General features: G+C 37.4%; 2 protein-coding genes across 2 annotated transcripts; one reads left to right on the top strand and one right to left on the bottom strand.

The window, feature by feature from the left end:
* The first annotated feature begins 18 nt into the window (after window positions 1-18).
* Window positions 19-1,970, top strand: LOC127645494 (lysophosphatidic acid receptor 6-like). Its single transcript, XM_052129133.1, has one exon. The coding sequence runs from the start codon at window positions 74-76 to the stop codon at window positions 1,040-1,042; it is 969 nt and encodes a 322-aa protein (XP_051985093.1). The 5' UTR covers window positions 19-73; the 3' UTR covers window positions 1,043-1,970.
* Window positions 1,971-5,040: 3,070 nt separating this feature from the next.
* On the bottom strand, window positions 5,041-15,775 carry LOC127645626 (integral membrane protein 2C-like). The gene is made up of 6 exons (XM_052129294.1): window positions 15,600-15,775; window positions 13,788-13,925; window positions 12,411-12,599; window positions 11,126-11,236; window positions 10,481-10,631; window positions 5,041-6,334 (listed from the first exon to the last, which is right to left on the bottom strand). Exons 1-6 carry the CDS (start codon window positions 15,690-15,692, stop codon window positions 6,237-6,239), a joined length of 780 nt encoding a protein of 259 aa, XP_051985254.1. The 5' UTR covers window positions 15,693-15,775; the 3' UTR covers window positions 5,041-6,236.
* Between the last annotated feature and the right edge of the window lie 2,502 nt (window positions 15,776-18,277).

Raw genomic sequence — 18,277 nt, 5'->3', positions numbered from 1 at the left:
GGAAAAAAAACATTCAGAACCATTGCACATTTCAGCTCTTCACTTCTCTTAAAGCCACCCGTCTCTTTATAAAATGCTGAACAACAGTACAAACTGCGGTATGTCTCATTTTAGATACCCGCTTTTCACATCCACCTACAGCGTGGTACTGCTATTCGGTCTACCTCTGAATTCTGTGTCTCTGTGGATACTGATATGTCGGAACGGCTTGAAGAAATCTGTTCCGGTGATCTACATGGCCAATCTGGCTTTATCGGATCTACTTTTTACGCTTTCCCTTCCCTTTCGGATTATTTACTTTGCCAAAGGTCATTGGACGCTGGGAAACATGCTATGCATGATTCCTGGTACGCTCTTCGCCGTCAACCTCTACTCTAGCTCCTTGTTCATCACTCTCATCAGTGTTGACCGGATGCTGGCCGTGGTGTACCCGATTCGATCTCGCCCGCTGAGGACAGCACCGGTGGCATGGGCATTATGCGTGACCGTGTGGCTACTTATTGCAGGACTGGCAGTGCCAACGGCCATGAATCACAGTGAAAATATGGATAAAGCCTGTAACATAACGCGTTGTTTTGAGAAATACACAGACAATGAATGGAAGAATGGTTTCTACATCCTTTGCTGTGCCACTTTCTTTGGCATTTTAGTGCCTTTTGCCATCATCCTGGGATGCACGGTAGCAGTCGTGCGACAGTTGAGAGAATACAGCATGCCAGCTTCCTCGTGCAACACTGAGCTGAGCAAAAGCAAGATTGTGAAGCTCTTTCTGTCCAATTTGCTCATCTATGCAATTTGTTTTATACCCTTTCACGTCGCCTTCATCCTCTTTGGCCTGAAAAAACTTCAAATTTTACAAGGAGAAAATGTGTTCTACTTTGACTTGCACACTGTTACAATGTGTATGGCCAGCACAAACAGCTGCTTAGACCCCTTGATCTACTATTTTAGCTCAAAGAAACTTAGTAGGGGTAGATGTGACTCTTCATCAAAACACGTTGCTATTGGCCTGGTCCAGAGCACAAGTTGGACCGGCCAGTAAATGAAAGCCAAAAATCCCTCATGGACCAACAAAACGTCAAGTGCTTCTGTTTTTGATGTTAATAAGCTCTTTGTGTAAGAGCTTATTAAACATTGAGTTTATGCAAAACGTCAAGGTGCCAGTTGAGAGATGACTCGTGAGAGTTTTACACCTCATAGCTCATGTGCACGCAAAATGCTATTCCCTCTGCAATTATGATTAGCTCTGAAGTCCTGAGTTTTGTCTGTAAACTTTAATTAACTCTTTTCTTGCAAAACATTGCTGTTTTTGACAAAACTCTCTTTGTTGGAAATGTTTCAGATTATGAACCAAGCAACTTGCATTATTATTGCTCATTACTAAGAAGCCAGCATTAGAATTGACATTTTGGGTTTCGAGTTTCAGCGTGATTACTGATACGTGGTCACGTTGCATTCACATATGATTGCAATGATGTTTTGCAATCAGTATGCTTTTGCAAAACGTATTCATTTCCTGTAGCTCAACCTGTAGAGTGTGGTGCTTATAGTTGCCAATTGGTCTTGTGAAATTCCTGGACACCCGATTAATGATGGGAAAAAAAGTCCAAATGGCCATCAAACAAGCAATAATTGTTTTGCACTGTTTACTCCTTGTTTGATATGGAAATTCCCGCAAAACATCATGCAATTCATTCAAACAATAATATCAATCAATGTATTGCCTTATATGATTTCACTCTGATGCATCCTCATGGCAATATTGCAGTTCCTTAATCTTTACAGAACAGAATTATGATTGTTTTTATTTTTTTCACGGAACTCTAATAAATGTACATAAACATTGGGTATTATGAACCAAAGAGATCTTTGAGTAAAAGGAATGGGATTCCTTTTTTGGACATGTTTTCCAGAACAATAATGCATTAAGTAGGCTGAAGGATCATTTACATAAAAGCCTAAATTCATTATCACCACACCCTGGCTGTGACATTTTAATTTTTTCTCTTCAGTGGAACATACGATGAGTTATTTAGCAGGATGTGCAGAGCATGATGATATTTCAAAAACAGTGGTTGTTTTCAAGTTCTGAAAAGTACATTGGAACATCGCTGGCGAAACAGTGGCTTCACAAGCAACGATTAGTTGAAAGCTACGATTTAAAAAAGTGTATGTGCTACAGCATTTGAACAGATAGATGTACACTAAATAATACAACTAAACACCATTATTTAGACAAATGAATAGAAAACAAAGCAGCATTAAAGTAATATTCCATCACACACTCACAGAGAAATCGTACGGATCGAGTCTACAATTCGTACAATTCTTAATGATTTAATAAGAAATAGCCATCTTGTACGAATTCAAATGACTTCTCGTGAGAGGGGTTGAATATTCTACGTTCAATACAAGTAAAAGGTCCTGTAAGAAATTTTATTTTCAGCATTCACTGAGCTGTTGAATTAGCCACGCCCCCTCGTTCCAAAACCCTGCACACCAAATATAATTTTCAGACCAAAACCGAGCAAAAGAGCAGTATAGTTTGTTAGGATTCAACTTTATTGTCATTGTACAGAGCCAATGAAATGCAGTTGTTTTCACCTATCCCAACTAAGCTGGGGTCAGAGTGCAGGTTCAGCCATGAAGCAGTGCCCCTGGAGCAGATAGGGTCAAGGGCCTTGCTCAAGGGCCCAACAGTGGTATCTTGGCAGTGCTGGGGCTTGAACCCCTGACCTTTCAGTCAGTAACCCAGAGCCTTAACCACTGAGCCACCACTGGCCCCATCTTTCCTGTGGATACAATAACGCCCTCAACTGACAAACATTATGTATCAAAACCTCAGTGATTCACTTAAAATACAACACTATGAGGACCAGCGAAATGATTGACAGGTGAAAAGCGTGACCGCGTACATATTTGCTTTTGCTTTGTCACAGATATTTCAGGATACTTATTTATTTTATCTCTTATTTATAAATTTATAAAATCGCACCTTTAAGCTCAATCAACAGCATTTATTGCATAATGTTAGTTATTTTATTTGTATTTAATTTTGTCCGCTATTTTCTTAAAAACAAGAAAGAAGGAAATATCTGGGTAAAGTCAGGCACTTACAATGAAAGCGAATGGGGCCCGTCCGTAAACATTAAAATAGTCACTGTTTCAGAAGTATAGCCACAAGATATAAACAATAAGTGTAATAAGATTTTAGTGGGATAAAATCACTTACTAACCTTTTCTGTTTTTACATTTTACAAATTCGTTGACATGAGTACGTAACTGCGTAAACCCTAAAGCAACTATATACATGACAATTTAAACTAGTAACATTCAAATAATACAGTGGAGCCGAAGGGGCGGGTCCGGGCTGGAATGTCGCACGCCCGGTCCCCAATTGGCCTGATGGGGCGCGCGAGGGATAAAGGCGGCCGGTGACGACGGTTCGAGAGAGAGAGAATTATGAGAATTGTGCTTTTACTCCCAACAATTAGCTCCATTTACTTCCATTGTAAGTGCCACACTATACCTACATTTTTGCATTAAAAAATAAATAAATAAAAAAAATTATATATATATATTTATTTAAAGAAATAGAGAGATGAGTCAACATAATTGTATGTGGTAATCAACAATATGCCACAAATGCTGTTGATTGAACTTATTATGAACATATTTAGCAACACGCAAGAAGACTGGAAATGCAGAAAATCAAACAAATGGTCTTTTAAAACAGTTTATCTACATGAATCATCAGAACAAACTGATTCACTAAATGAACCAGACTTCCAAAGGCTTTATATGAGAGCTGTCCAAACGAACCGATTCAATAAAATGAATCAGACGTTCATATGAGAGAGCGATTTAGTCGAGGGTCCGAGTGTTTACTTGAACGCATCGGGGAAATGTTCCAATTCCAGGATATTTTGCAATGAACGATGCAATGAAAGTTAATGTTGACTGTGACTAACATACTGACTTGAACCGTGCTGGTTCCTCACATTCATTTGATGTATGAAAAGATGAATCAGCATGTAAAAAACACATTGTTTAAAAATAATTTTAAATGGTTCCACCTCAGATGAGGTCTAAACTGGGCTGACTAGGTTGAAAAAGGAAATGAAAGTTTAAGTTGAGTCAACAATGTTAAACGGCACACTTTGTGCTGTTGTTTCAGCCATTGTATTGCAGCAGAGGGTTTGTGGGCCATGGGTGAAGACAGATCTCTTGCATAACATTGTGCATGCCTTGCATAGGCCTACACTGAAAACCCAAATAAGTTCATGGCACTCATTTGGGTAAACTCGTTCCCTCAATTCCATTCAGTAATGGGATCTCCCAAAACTTTAACTTCAATTAACTTTTTTTTTTCCAAGTAGAGTGAACTTAACTCTTTAAGTTGAGTTAACTACATGCAAATAGAATTAACTCCAATTTTAATTTAACTATGGTTGTTTCTACTCTTGTATATTTCATTGAATTGATTCAATTTAGATCAAACAACAGCGCAGCTCAAATAAAGGTAACTGATTCTAGGTCAGTTATTAAATAATTATAGAAATGCATATATTATGCACAAAGAGAACTGAGTTAAAGTGACCAGGGTCCAACTTGACCAAAGAGACACAGATCACCCTAATGGTGACATTACATCAAATGTCTATCTGCATCAAAGCATAAATAGTACAACAAAAAAGCTAAAAAAATCTATGAATTCTTAATAACAATTATTTAAATTCCCCAATCTGTTCCCTTTGACCAAGGGAACATTATTCAATCAGCAAGGGATTGTGGGTATTCCCCGTAGCCTAAATTTTTTACTCAATAGTTTGAGTTATTTACACTTCAAATCTTAAGTCTATGGATTTTTAAGAAAATCAAGTTCAATTAACTTATATTTGAGTTATGGGTCCAAAAGTATTACTTGAAATGTCAAGTTATACTTAAGACAAGTTGATTTTGACAGTAATGACAGCTTTAGGGTTTACAGTGTACAGAAGCAATCAGAAGTTGCAATGATACATTGAACATGAACAGGGTTTCAGCAGTTTATTGATGGAGTTTACAAGCAAATGTTACTTACAAAGCTAGAGCAGCAAAGTAGAGTGCAATAAATGTTTCAACGATCTAAAACGCTTCATTGCTCCAGACAAAACCAGTATTTGCTACACCAGTATGTGGAAGGGTAACTTGTAAAAATAATGGAACTGTTAGAAAAAGTGCAAGCCATTTTAAATGGTTCCACCTCAGATGAGGTCTAAAAATCTACCACTACTGAAGGGCAGAAAATACATGAAAAGGAATAGGAACGCAAGGAATATTTCACACACGTCTGTGAAAAAAAGCGTTCCTCAAACCAAAGTTTAATTTGACAGACTTTACTAATCCTAAAAGCACTATTTCAGAAGCAACCTACCCATTCTGATCATTATAGACTTATACTGCATTTAGAGTTAAACAAACATCCTTTTAAACCAACATTCAGTGGCTAGTTTCTCACTTTTTTCTGCAAACTTTATTCACATGTATACAAGAGTAACACACAGAGTAACTGAACATGATAAACTGCTCATAACATTATTACTACAAACAAATGAATGAATGTCAAGTTGGGAAATCCAAGATAAGAAAACTTGTATTGCTTATATCACATTCAAAACCCACACTATGACTTAAAAACAGGCTTAAGTAACACTTGTCTTAAATATGAGGTATAACAACTTTTGGCATTGAAGACTATTTTCTAATTATGTATTTCTTACCAAACACAGGTGGAAAATAACAAGTTTGGACAAATCAAAAAAAGGACAATAGCAATAACCATCAGTCTACACAAACTGCGGTTTTACAGACATGGAACAAATATGCAAAACAGTGTAATAGTTACTGCATGCTAGACTTAAAAAAATTCAAAAGTAAAAGTAAGGAAAATTGAGGACACGTCCCCAATGCTCAGTGAAAAAACTACACTTGAAATACACATAACCTGAGAGTGAAACTAAACTAGAAACCGCAAACAAGATGGATTTCAGAATAAGAAAGAAAATCAAACAATTAAAAAGGAACATGAAAAACTGGGGACGAAAAAAGAAAATGACAATAAATACACAATTTGCATTATGTAACCGTATGTACAGGTTTATGATGCTGATAAAGTGCTGTAAAGCTGGACAAATGGGGAGGGGTGGGACACTTTGGGGTTTTGCTCAGTAGAGTTGGGAAGAAGGGGGGTGAAACTAAAGCAGGGCTCGGTCACAAATGACGGTTTCCACGACAAATGTGTTCTCAAAGTGCCGGATGTAGTGACAGTTCCTGGCCTCCCTCTTATCGATGCCTAAGAATGAATAAAACGTCAGGTTAAACAAGTGAGCCAAAAACCAACAACACAAATCATCAAGCTTTAAATCGGTTAAAATCACAAACTTTTTTCATTACAAACATTTGTCTAAAAACAAAGTGACAAAGGTATTTTTTCAGTTGCTTGATCTCATTGGTCCAAAATTCCACTCCATAAAGTTTTAAACACTTAAGCCCAAAATTGACTTTGGACAGAATGAATGGTAGGCGTATGCATGCAGGAAGAATTCCGAAAATGTCACTGACCGCATATGGCCCGTGTGCATGAGCAAGGAATTATTTGCACTAATTTGTGGGTTCACATGGTGGTAATTCTCACAGTTGAGCCTTTGCTGTCAGGAAGAAGCGCTAGAAGATGTAATTGACACCAAATTTCATGAGACAAGTGTGGAAATGACAACAGGGGAAGTGCACTTTAAGAACACATGTGTGAGGAGGTCAGGAGTCATGTGCATTTGTATAACTCGAGTCTGAAGGAATATAAAAGACATCTATATGGGTCAAAACTCATGAAGAGAAACATTCCAGTATCTCTTAGCAGTCAAAGCACGAATACGCCAACCATCCGTGTGTGCACGCATAGTGAAATTAAGTATACTTTGAAAGACTCTGGTTAGGCTGTATGCAGACACCAAGCATTTGTGTCAAAACCGAAGTATACTTTGGGTTTTAGGCCTAACTTAATGTATGAATGTAATTGCATTCGATTAAAAAAAAAATCCAAACAAATTGGCATTATTTTAGCACACTTTGAACAACACAAATCACAAAAGGTTTGCTGTCAATGACAATACAGGACACAGATATACTTTTTGGTGAAAACTCAAAAATAACTTGGTTGGAAAGTTGTTGCATTCAGCTGGTTAGGACACAGTGCAAGTATTATATGCGTTTTGTTTACTGCAACTGGTGGACCATATACCATATTTACAGACTGGGTGATTCTTATGAAACCGGTTTAGAAAATATCCTGGAAATATTTAACACCAAATGAATAAAAAAAAAAAAAAAAAAAAAATGCAATTGTATGTTAAAGAAAAAAATGAAAATGAAACCTACATTAAAGGGATAGTTCACTCCAAAATCATGCAATCCCAGATGTGTATGACATTTTTAATTTTTAGCTCTGTTGTTCAATGCACATAAACACATCATAAAAGTAATCCATAAGATTCCAGTGGTTAAATCCAAATCTTCTGAAGCGATATGATAGATAGGTGTGGGTGAGAAACAGTCCAATATTTAAGTCCTTCTTATGTTTTTGGTGATTTGCATTCTTCATACATATCGCCCTCTACAGGGCAGGGATGATAATTTATGGTTAAAAACAGACTTAAAGCTATATGTAACTTTTGGCCCTCTAGCTGTTTAAGCGTAGAACTGCAAGTTACTTGCGGAGGAACGCCGTTATGGTAATTACGTCAGTCGGGATTTGGCTCTGCTCTCCTGCACTGATGAATCAGAAGGTTTAAGGTGTAACCATGTATACAGATGCGAATGTCACTAACAACAACAACAACAACAAAACTCACCCCTTCCCCTCAAACAAATGAAATAAATAACGAAAGGAATAAAAAGACGGAAATCCGAATAATAGGTCTTATTTGCAGGTATGTAGCATATTTTCCGCTGTTGTTATGACTTATTTGAAAATAATAGTTTCAAAATAAATAACAACATTTTGGCAATGAACCATTAGACCTAACGATTGCTAGTCATATCATATAAAGTCAAACGGTTGAAAGTATAACTTAGCTAGCAGGCAAATAGACCAATGTTGTTACTGGTTTAGAGATTAGCATTGTTGCCAGCATAAAGTTTTGTTTTTTCTATTGTCCTTCCTTGAAAATGAAAATCAAGCACTGCAGTACAACAATCCATAATTAAATGCCTCAGAGTGGCTAACGCCATCTATTCAGGCTAATTAGCCCTCAAGAGGGAATATGGCCAACTGGAGACGAGAGAGGAGAGAGAGGAGAGAGAGAGAGAGAGAGAGAGAGAGATTTACGGGCAGCTGTGTGTGTGTGTTTATATTTTTGGTTATGTTCATTATTAAATATTATTTATATTATCAATCCAGTTCTCGCCTCCTTTCCATTAATCCCTTCACACTGGTGCCGAAACCCAGGGAGGGGTGACCCCTGCTGTCCACCAAAAACACGGCAGGGAGTTCCGTCTGCCAGGGGCTGGAGGACTGCCTCCGATCTACCCTGGGAGGCATGGCTGTAGTCCAGTAGAGGGTGGAGTGGCCTTTCCCTCTCTTTTAAATTTTACAGTGTTTTCTGAGCGGTACTTCACGGTTACAGTGAGTATCCGCTGTTTTTAATTATTATTGTTGTTGTTGTTGTTGTTGTTGTTGTTGTTGTTGTTTCCTCCCCAGTCCCCTCCCAGATTCAGATGGCAGTTTCTAACTAACACTTATCATATCGCTTCTGAAGATATGGATTTAACTAGTCGAGTCTTATGGATTACTTTTATGCTTTTCTTTGTGGATTTTTCAGGTTAACAATGTTGGCACCCATTCTCTTGTTCTATGGATCAACAGAGCTGAGATATTCTGAGATGCAGAAGAAAGAGTTAATGGTGAAAGAATTTTCATTTTTGTCATTACCGTAACAGTCTTGACCATGTTTTGACCATGTTAGAACAAAAATGTGTTTGTTCTATGATTTTATAAATTAAAAAAAATAATAATATAGAAGGTTTTGTAAGAATTGCCTAATTGCGTCTAAATCGAACAGGATAAAATTTAGGAGATGTTTAGCCACACTTCTCGATGGTCACACGCTTGGTGTGGCACAAATGTTGTAAGTCACCACATCAATTTCCTGTGGTTACCCAGACACCATCTGTGCAGTAAAGTGTGAGAGAGAGAGAGAGAGAGGAAGTCCTTATGGAGCCAAACTAAAGCTCCCACTCTGCATCACTGCCCACACCTCATCGGATAGATGCTCCTCTGAGCCAAACAACAACTGCATCAATGCCTGACGTGCAACACATCCCCCTCTCTGTGGTTTCCTATCTTGAGATGTTTTGTGTGCTCTACAGTCTTGAGTCATGCACAAACACCCACCCACCCACACACACAAACATAAATTATTCACAATGAAGATCAGTGTCAGCATGACACACATACTCACAAGATTTAAAGTACACAGCACATACCCTTAATTTAAAGTGATTAGTTCGCCCTAAAAATTATTTACCGGTACTCACCTTAATGTTATTCCAAACCATATGACTTTTTGTTTCTTCAACAAAATGTGGCAGAATGTTACCATTCAGTCACAATTCACTTTCTTTGTATGGAAACAAAACACAATGAAAGTGAATGGCCAACATCATTCAATGTTCCACAAAAGAAAGTCAGACAGGTTTGGAACAACATAAGGGTGAAGAAATAATAACAGCATTTTCATTTTCAGGTGAACATCCCTGTAAAAAGTCCTTTTTAATAAATCTCCACTTTAACTTTCACATTCTTCTTCTTGTGAGTTTGGTGATTCACATTATTGATGCATATCGCCCCCTGGAGCATCAAACTTTTGGCACCCATTCACTTGCATTGTATGGACCTACAGAGCTGAAATATTCTTCTAAAAATCATGATTTGTGTTCTGCAGACCAAAGAAAGTCATACACATCTGGAATGGTATGAGGATGAGTAAATGATGAGAAGTTTTATTTTGGGTGAACTATTCCTTTAAGAGGAAGTTTTCATTATGAAGTACTTAATTCACTGACTGGATTATCCAAAAATAGGCATTACAGTACAAGTATTTAATATATAACCCCATTTTTATTTATTTTCCTGAAAATATTATTATATCATGATATATATTGTTATTGTCATAAGATTTCCATCATATCACCCACCCCTATTTTCCACCATGTAAAAAGTCTGATGGTGTAAAAAAAAGCTGCAGAATTCTTAATTTTAGGGGTTTGGGATTTGTTCCAATCCTTAGCCCCAAGTATGAGCAATAGTAATGTTGACGCTTGCCTTAGTAAGCACAATGCATAAAAAAAAAAAGACAAGAGTTTAGAAATCAGAGCAAGTGACTTTAATCAGTATGACAGAGAGAAAAAGGTAGAAAGACAACATCTTGGCATGTGGACTCACGTTTGTGGGCGCTACGGCGTCGCAGTCTGTAGGTTTCTTTTCCGTAACAGAGTCTGTGGATGAAGGGTCCCAGCTGACGCATGTTTCTAACCCGCCCCGCCACCACCATCTCCTCCTGAATGATGTATGTCTGGGGCAAATACGTCCCACGCTGTGAATGCATAAATATACATAGGGTCACACAAGGCCATGTAGGAATTATTTGATCAACAATGAGACCGCTATGACGAGACGATATTTGTGTGCCATTTGTGTGTGCCATTTTCACTAAGGGAAGTCTGCCGTGATATTCTTGATTGTTCATGTTTCTAGCGGATTTAAATATTTTACAGTTGAGCACAACTGAAAAAAACTATTACATTCATTCACCATAGTAATTTCCATAAGTTTAAGATTGTATCAATTTCAATGCATTTTCCAAGCCTGTAAATCACCATTTGAAAATTCTCTGATGTAATATATTGGAACGTAGGGTTTTTTCCTAATCACTTAAAATGTGAAGTGGCACTAATATGAAAACCGTCGTTTTCCGACACTAAAATGACTTTGACACTTGCTCTCAGAAAGAAAGGCTGTACATCAAAGGTGTGACTCACTGACTCTCAATGAGACCTTTTTTTCAAGCGTTACATAAAAAAACGTTACCTTGACATTGACGAGGAGCTCCCACAGGTTCCTGGGCGGCATGACAATAGTTGTGTTGAGCTCAATGACATAGCACTTATCCAACGCAATGTCGTGGTAAGCTGTGAGTCCCTGTGTTAATGAGAAACAACAACAGCCCTGTTATTAACGTCATTAAAAGAGCAAGATTTTTTTAATTTTTAGAAGAAAATTATGCTTGCCCTGGCAAAAGTCGGTGGCATTATGCTATATTGTTGTGAGTGGCATTGCTATGCAGTTGCGAAGCTTTTCAGAGTGATTGCCAGTGGAGGTAGACCGACATATCGGTTTACATTTGAAAGCGAACATTCCCTTCTTTGTGCATCATGTATTCAGTTTCATCATGTGCCCAGATTCATTTTTTCAATGATTAATCAGTGCCTATAGTTGCCTTGTTATCGGTTATTGGCAAAGATTTGTGCCAGTAGTTTTAATCTGGTGAATGCATGCTATAAAATGAGCAAAGTCTTCATCATTCTAACATAGGAGTCCCAAAATAAGTGTATTTGGGGCTTGTTTATAGTTAAATGTCCCAAGTTATTCACCAAATCTTAATTTCTTTGCGTGTTTATTATTGGGATTCAAGTTGCAATAAACTGCATCTGGGATTTTGTTCATTTTGGACTCTTGTATCGTCTATGTCTATGCACGTCATGGTAAGGAATTTTAAAATGAGTCATTCATCAGCCTTTCCCACCACCTTAGTTATCTATATTGGCAAAATCCACTATCGGTTGAACTCTAATTGCTAGGGTGATCCTTGCTGGCCCAAGTCTCTATTTTATTCTGATCCCTAGATATGTCTTGGGTCCATTTCATCAATAAAAATCTATGCGATTTTATTGTCCACCAGGCGAAAATCATAAGTGTGGAACGTTTATTTTGTTCAAATCCCTAACGCCAAGAATGAGCAATAGCAAGCCATACTAATATGCATTGACACAGTAGCCCTGGTTATGGAGATCTAGATCTTCTAGAGAACAAAATGATCTACTATCTAGTAGGCTGATATTCTTATAGATTTATCACAGCAAGGAAAGTTGGCTCTGCAAAGTGGAATTCACAGAATCATTTGTGCCTGGCACTCTGCACTGCATATTAAACAATGAATTTAACAGCGAACAAAAGGTTTCCTTAGAGCTTCACAGTCCATCTGTGGGAGCTGTGATGACTAACAGCCTCTTTTGTACAACCAAAGAACCAGAAGAAACTGTGCCACAGATAAATGAGCAGACCTTTACCAAGTCGCTCAAGGGACGATTCTTACCCTGTGAAAGTCATGGATGATATCAGCCGGATCGCTGCTTCCGAAGTCAGGCACAGGCACGCTGATCTGTTCGTAGTTCTCATCTATGTAGATACCAACGTTCTCTTCTAACTCCTGTCTCCCGAGTAACGGGGCGTACAATGGGTCTTCATACATCACCCGACAGTGGAACAAACTGTCCTCTGGGATCTGGGGAGATGAAGGATGAAGCTTTTAAGTAGGGCACAGGAAGGGATGGACGAACAAGTGGCATAAATGGAAGACTACACACTAAAAAAAGCACTAACAGAGCGTTTAACAGATACGAATGTGGAAATCAAGTCCGTTTGAAATCAAGTGGGAATTACGTGCAAAAGTTGGGTTCCGGAAGTAAAATCCCATCAATTTGCTCCATAGGTGAATTGAGTACCTTATAAAACCTTTAAAGACAGACCTACCGTAAGCTCCGAGGTTGTTAATCGATGGTATATGCTTCTGTTGAAGCCAACAGGCTGTTATTTTAGCTTTATTTAATAAAAAGCAAATTTATTAATAGCAGAATTTTTGGTGAAGGACTACATTACCCATAATCCTGAAGGGAAACGATTCACCAATAAGAGAACTGTGGCAAACAAAGCTCATCAAACAAGCTCTGTGGTCTCCCTACGTTCTCAAATTACTTACATATTTGCAAATATCTGAATAATTTTCAATAGAATCTAAATATATTGTATGCTTTGCTATGACTATGTACATCACCTTTGTCTTTTAGTCCAATTTTCTAATTCTTTTACACATTTAAAACAAAGTTTGTAATGTGGTTATTCACCTCAGAGCTGGTTGGTTTGGTTCATTACTCTCTAATGAAGGATTTTATGCAATCCATATGGTATTAATGGGAAAAATCCTTTCCTCCATGGAACAAAAAAGGTGAGGTTAGACAGAATGTTAACCTCAGACACTATTCACTTCTATTGCACCTTTTCACACATTGAAAGTAAATGGGCAATAGTTAGTAAACAATCATTGATATGTTTATTTTTAGGGGAACCATCCCTAACATTTAGACCAAAGACGAATGCACTCCCGCACTTTGTGAAATTTGCATCATGCAAATTAGTACGCGTTCACATTTCACTGAAGAAAACTTTATGCTTTACTTTAAATTTTGGCCGTAGAAATGGAGCATCACTTTTGCAAACGCTTGCATTTTTTCTCTGTCCTGGTGACACACTATCTCTACTGAAATAGATTCACACCTCTAGTTTGTAGGTGACTTCAGTAAAAGATACAGGAAGGTGTTGCTATGGTAATCACTTTGGCAAAGTGTCAAGCTTAACGGAGGCTCATTAATGAAGAATTCATGATTAACAGATCTAATGAGGTCCAACATCTCACCTGGGAACTGTAGTAGTATCTGTACAGGTATACGGATGCCATGATCAATCCTGACATGAAGATCACCAAGCCCAGTGTGATATACCAAAGGCCACTCATGGAAGACTTCTTAGAACATACTGGAAGAACCGGCTCATCCTGATGGGAAAAAACAACTAAATTAAGTTTAAGGAGAAAGGAGGTGGCTTTTCATTGGCTTTCTGAGTCACCAACTTGTACTAGGAAAAAAGGAGAACGAACGGCCTGGTGAGGTACACTACGAGCATGCAGACACCCGAACACCGCACTCTTTGCAGTCCAGATTCCTCATGAAGTTTAATGTTACCAATAAATCCAAATAACTTCTGTACGTGCAAGCTGGCACAAATCAATAGTTTCAGCACCCAACTTTGCCAAGAAATTAAGTCACGGCAGCATCTCAAGACGTCAGGTGCCATGAGCAATCCATCCGCCTCCAGTCTCTCTAAGAGGCTGGTGCCAAGGACACCAGCTCGGATCAACCCACGCAGGCTCTGGATCATCGTGAATCAAACAGACTGCTGACAGAGCTACTATCTCCACTTGGCACTGTGATATTTTTAGGCATGTACTGTACTTCCACGCTCCTTATTTGTACAGAGTTCCTTTCTACGTAAAGGAGGACACAGCGCACAAGCGAGTAGGAGACGGTGTGTGGGTACCAGGCTGAAAATAACAGCACAGGAATGAGATTAGACAGACCCACGTCATCTTCACTCTAGTAAGCTCATTACAGGAAAAAAAACTGAATGTGACGCACTGAAGCGCAAAGAAGGGAACGCTCCATGTCAATGGCAAACATGTTAGGAAAGCTTTCACCTCGAATTTCACAATGCATATAGCTTTTGTTTTTCTGACCTGAATTCAGGCACATAATTCTTGATATTGGATACGAGCAGTTTAATTATGTCACAAGACTTCAATAATAACAGAACACAAAACACAAACTGATGCATTCAAATCTGAAAATTGCTAAATCATATTCCTCTGTGCCGATTAAAACTCTTGAACAAAATGACAGATGACGGGCATCCAATTTGTGAAGGCAAAGATCCTATTTAAGCCTGGCTGGCAGTGAGCACTGTGATCTAGGGGCATTTGACAAAAGGCTGCAGTCATGTGCACAATTAAAGCTTTTTAAAAGACAAATAGTTATAAATAAAGGTTTTGCAATAGAATCATGCCATGGCGACAAATAGCTGGCATCTATGTAGAGAGAACACACAAATGCAGCTCAAGCCGATTTTGTCCAGCTGCACTAATATGCAGTGGCTGCTGCACACCATGATGTTATGTCATCCTGTTGTGAATGTCATTACTGGCTCACATCCATCAACTGTTATCCACAACAGAACTGCAATTTCTCCCATTCTGGGTTTAAACATGCAATGGTGTTTAATAAGTATTTAATTTGTTTTATATGCCAGATATAATAGGCAAATTTTAAAATATTGCAATATATTAACACAATATTATTATTATTATTATTATTATAATATATATATAGCATTAATTATATTAAGTATTCACGAGAGCACTATTACCATTTTTGTTGTCTACAAATTGCATTTAAAATGTACAATGGAACTATTAAACTACTATTTAAAATGTAAAACTATTTTTTTTTCCTTTGTCATAATCACATACATATATATATATACATATATATATATATGTATGTATGTATATAAAGGCAGGTGCATTTTCAGGATTTATTGCTGCTGGGTCAATACAAAGGATGGTTTAACCATAAAAACAAAAGCATGAATGTGTTTTAAATAAGAAGCATCTCACGTGAGAGTACGGCATGTGAATTTCTTCTTTGTCTCCGTCGTTCTCCTTTTCAGGCTTCTGTACCGATACTGGTTGAAAGGATATCTTCACCATATTTGTTGTTATTGTTTCCTTCCTAGTTTCCGCGGTTAGGATGTCCAGTGGTAGCTGAACCTCTAAAGACGATTCTCGCTTGAGCTGTGAATGAACGCTCGGCAGAGGGCGAACTTAAAGGAGATTCCCTCGCTTCCGGTAACCTTCAAAGTAAGAGTCGACCAATGGGTGGCCATTGTCTAAAATTAGCATCACACCTCAACATTTTGTCAAGTATCATCTATTAACCTCTTTCTAGATGCATAGCCTACACCAGAGATATTCAAACTGGGGTTCAGAGTGCTAGGGGGTCCACAAAAAAAAAAAAAAAAAATACAAAAATCAGAATATATTGTAAAAATAAATAAATAAAATATCTCAACATTATTTAAAACTATTACCATTTTATTCTGAATCCATGGGATGAATCACAATTATTATATTCTATTGACAGCAATAGTTTGAAACCATAAGAATTAAAAACAAATCTGCGTAGAATTTCATATATTATTAAAAAACAGCAATCTTACTTGTAAGAAAAAAAAGGTTGAACTTCACAATTATCTTTAAAGTGCTATAAAAATAAGTTTAATTAGAATTGAAAATGTTTTTCTTCCATTTTACACATCTTACATTACTTTAATAGAAAAAAATGACACACTGGGTGCTTCTCAATCGAATGGATGCAGCCTAGTTAGGCTTTCAGTGCTAGAATGGGACGGTCTAGAAAGTGCACATCGCTACATCATAAAGGTTTCCGCCTCCGTGGTCACAGTGCAAAAACTTTGAAGAGAGAACAATCTGCATCGAAGATGACAGATGTGGAAAGTGTGCTGATCCTCTGCAAGAGGAAGGAACCAGGATAGTGCACAGTTGTGTAATAGCATGCAGAAGGACTCATATTCCACTATTTAATTTTTTTTTAAATTGGGATGTATGCAAGTGGGGGGGGGGTAACAAGCCAAACTTTCGAGATTGTGGGTGACTGAGGGCCAAAAAGAATGCGCTTGATGCACCCTTCAACGTATGGCGAATGAAGGCTGCCTTCCAAGGGTCCTCACTACTGCGGCCTTCGATGGTGCTTGATGACGTGGCACCCGAGATTTCCAGCCTAACTAGGCTGCAGCCTTACGATTGAGAAGCACCTGTCATCAAATTAATAAATAGGAAATATTTTCTATATCAAATTCAAATAATCAGATTTGCTTTAGTACAATGGCACTATTAAAGCTAGTTAATTTAAATTTTCAAGCAACACATCTCTTTATAATATCATGTTTACACAGGGATCATCATATTTGGGGGTCTGTGGCATCTAACAGTTTGAAAACCCTTTGTCTACAGTAAACTGCAGCATCCATATGTGTTGGTTAAGTCATAATCCCTCATAATGACCTCAAGTTAGATGCCGCTTCCCACAAATAAATAGATTGCAGATTTTATAATGTGGGTTTTTAATTAGCAAATTGAATGGTGAGAGAATGTTGGCCTGATCACTCTAATGTACCAAATTAATTCCCTTGAAACTACATATCATCAAAAATATCTAGCCTTGGATATGACAGTATTTATTATTATTTTTTTTTTTTTTACATTTTTGTTAGACTCAAAACTTGACGTACATTAAAACAGTTTTAAGTATTAATAATTACGAATGCAAAGATTACCAAATCTGTCTGGGACTTTTATTATGAAATGCTCCACAAATGGATGTGCCTTCCGATTCTATTTTGGCCATTTACGGGTGTCTGTACGCGCTGTGATTTGCATCAGACTGCCGGAAGTCAATAAATAACTTGACACTGATCAATGCTTTTTATGGTTCTGATGCAGGTTATAATCTATAAACGAACATCTAATATCTGTTCAAATGTGAGAATAAAATATATTAACTAGTTTTGTGAGATATAAATCGCAAAAAGATGTTAAATGATCTTTATTTATGAGCTTCATTCCCTTAACACAGTTTTAATTTTTGAAAGATTAGTTTAGTGGCATTGAACTGGATACTGCTGAGCAAGTTAGTGTATTTAACAAATAGCGTGTAAACAAATATATTGATTTATTTTATTTATAGAAACAAGATATGGTTTTCTGGAGTCAGTTTTGTCTTAAATATTAAATATAGTAAATAAATACAAATACTTTGGCCTGTCTTACCAATTAGTTTACATATTCTATTCAACTAAGGGACATAGATTAAATGTTGGTGCAGTGAGATCCAGCAGATGGAAATTACTTCAATATATCAGATGATTTGTAGAAGGAATAACACATTGTATTTTAAAGAAATCAATAAAAATGAATAAAATATTACATTATGAGAATAAATGTAATAATACAGAAAATATACATTTGGTTATAAAATGTTAAGTGGATATATCTTAAGGATATATCCAAGGACTAAGTCCTGGAATTAATTTAACAATACAATGACTTGTCTTTGTCTAATGAACAAAGTAGACACATTAGTAGAACAAATTAACACATTTTTAAGTATGGATAGTAAAGATGAGGCCTCAATGTTGGAAGTCAGATGCGAAGAGCGAGAGAGCTGAGATGTCAGTCTGATAATCAAAGACCAGTTAAGGGCTCTTATACCCAGC

Source organism: Xyrauchen texanus, chromosome 6 (genome assembly GCF_025860055.1).
Source record: "Xyrauchen texanus isolate HMW12.3.18 chromosome 6, RBS_HiC_50CHRs, whole genome shotgun sequence".
Classification (NCBI taxonomy): Eukaryota; Metazoa; Chordata; class Actinopteri; order Cypriniformes; family Catostomidae; genus Xyrauchen; species Xyrauchen texanus.
Note: the sequence above shows the minus strand (reverse complement) of the source record. Positions and strands in the feature narration are given on the sequence as shown.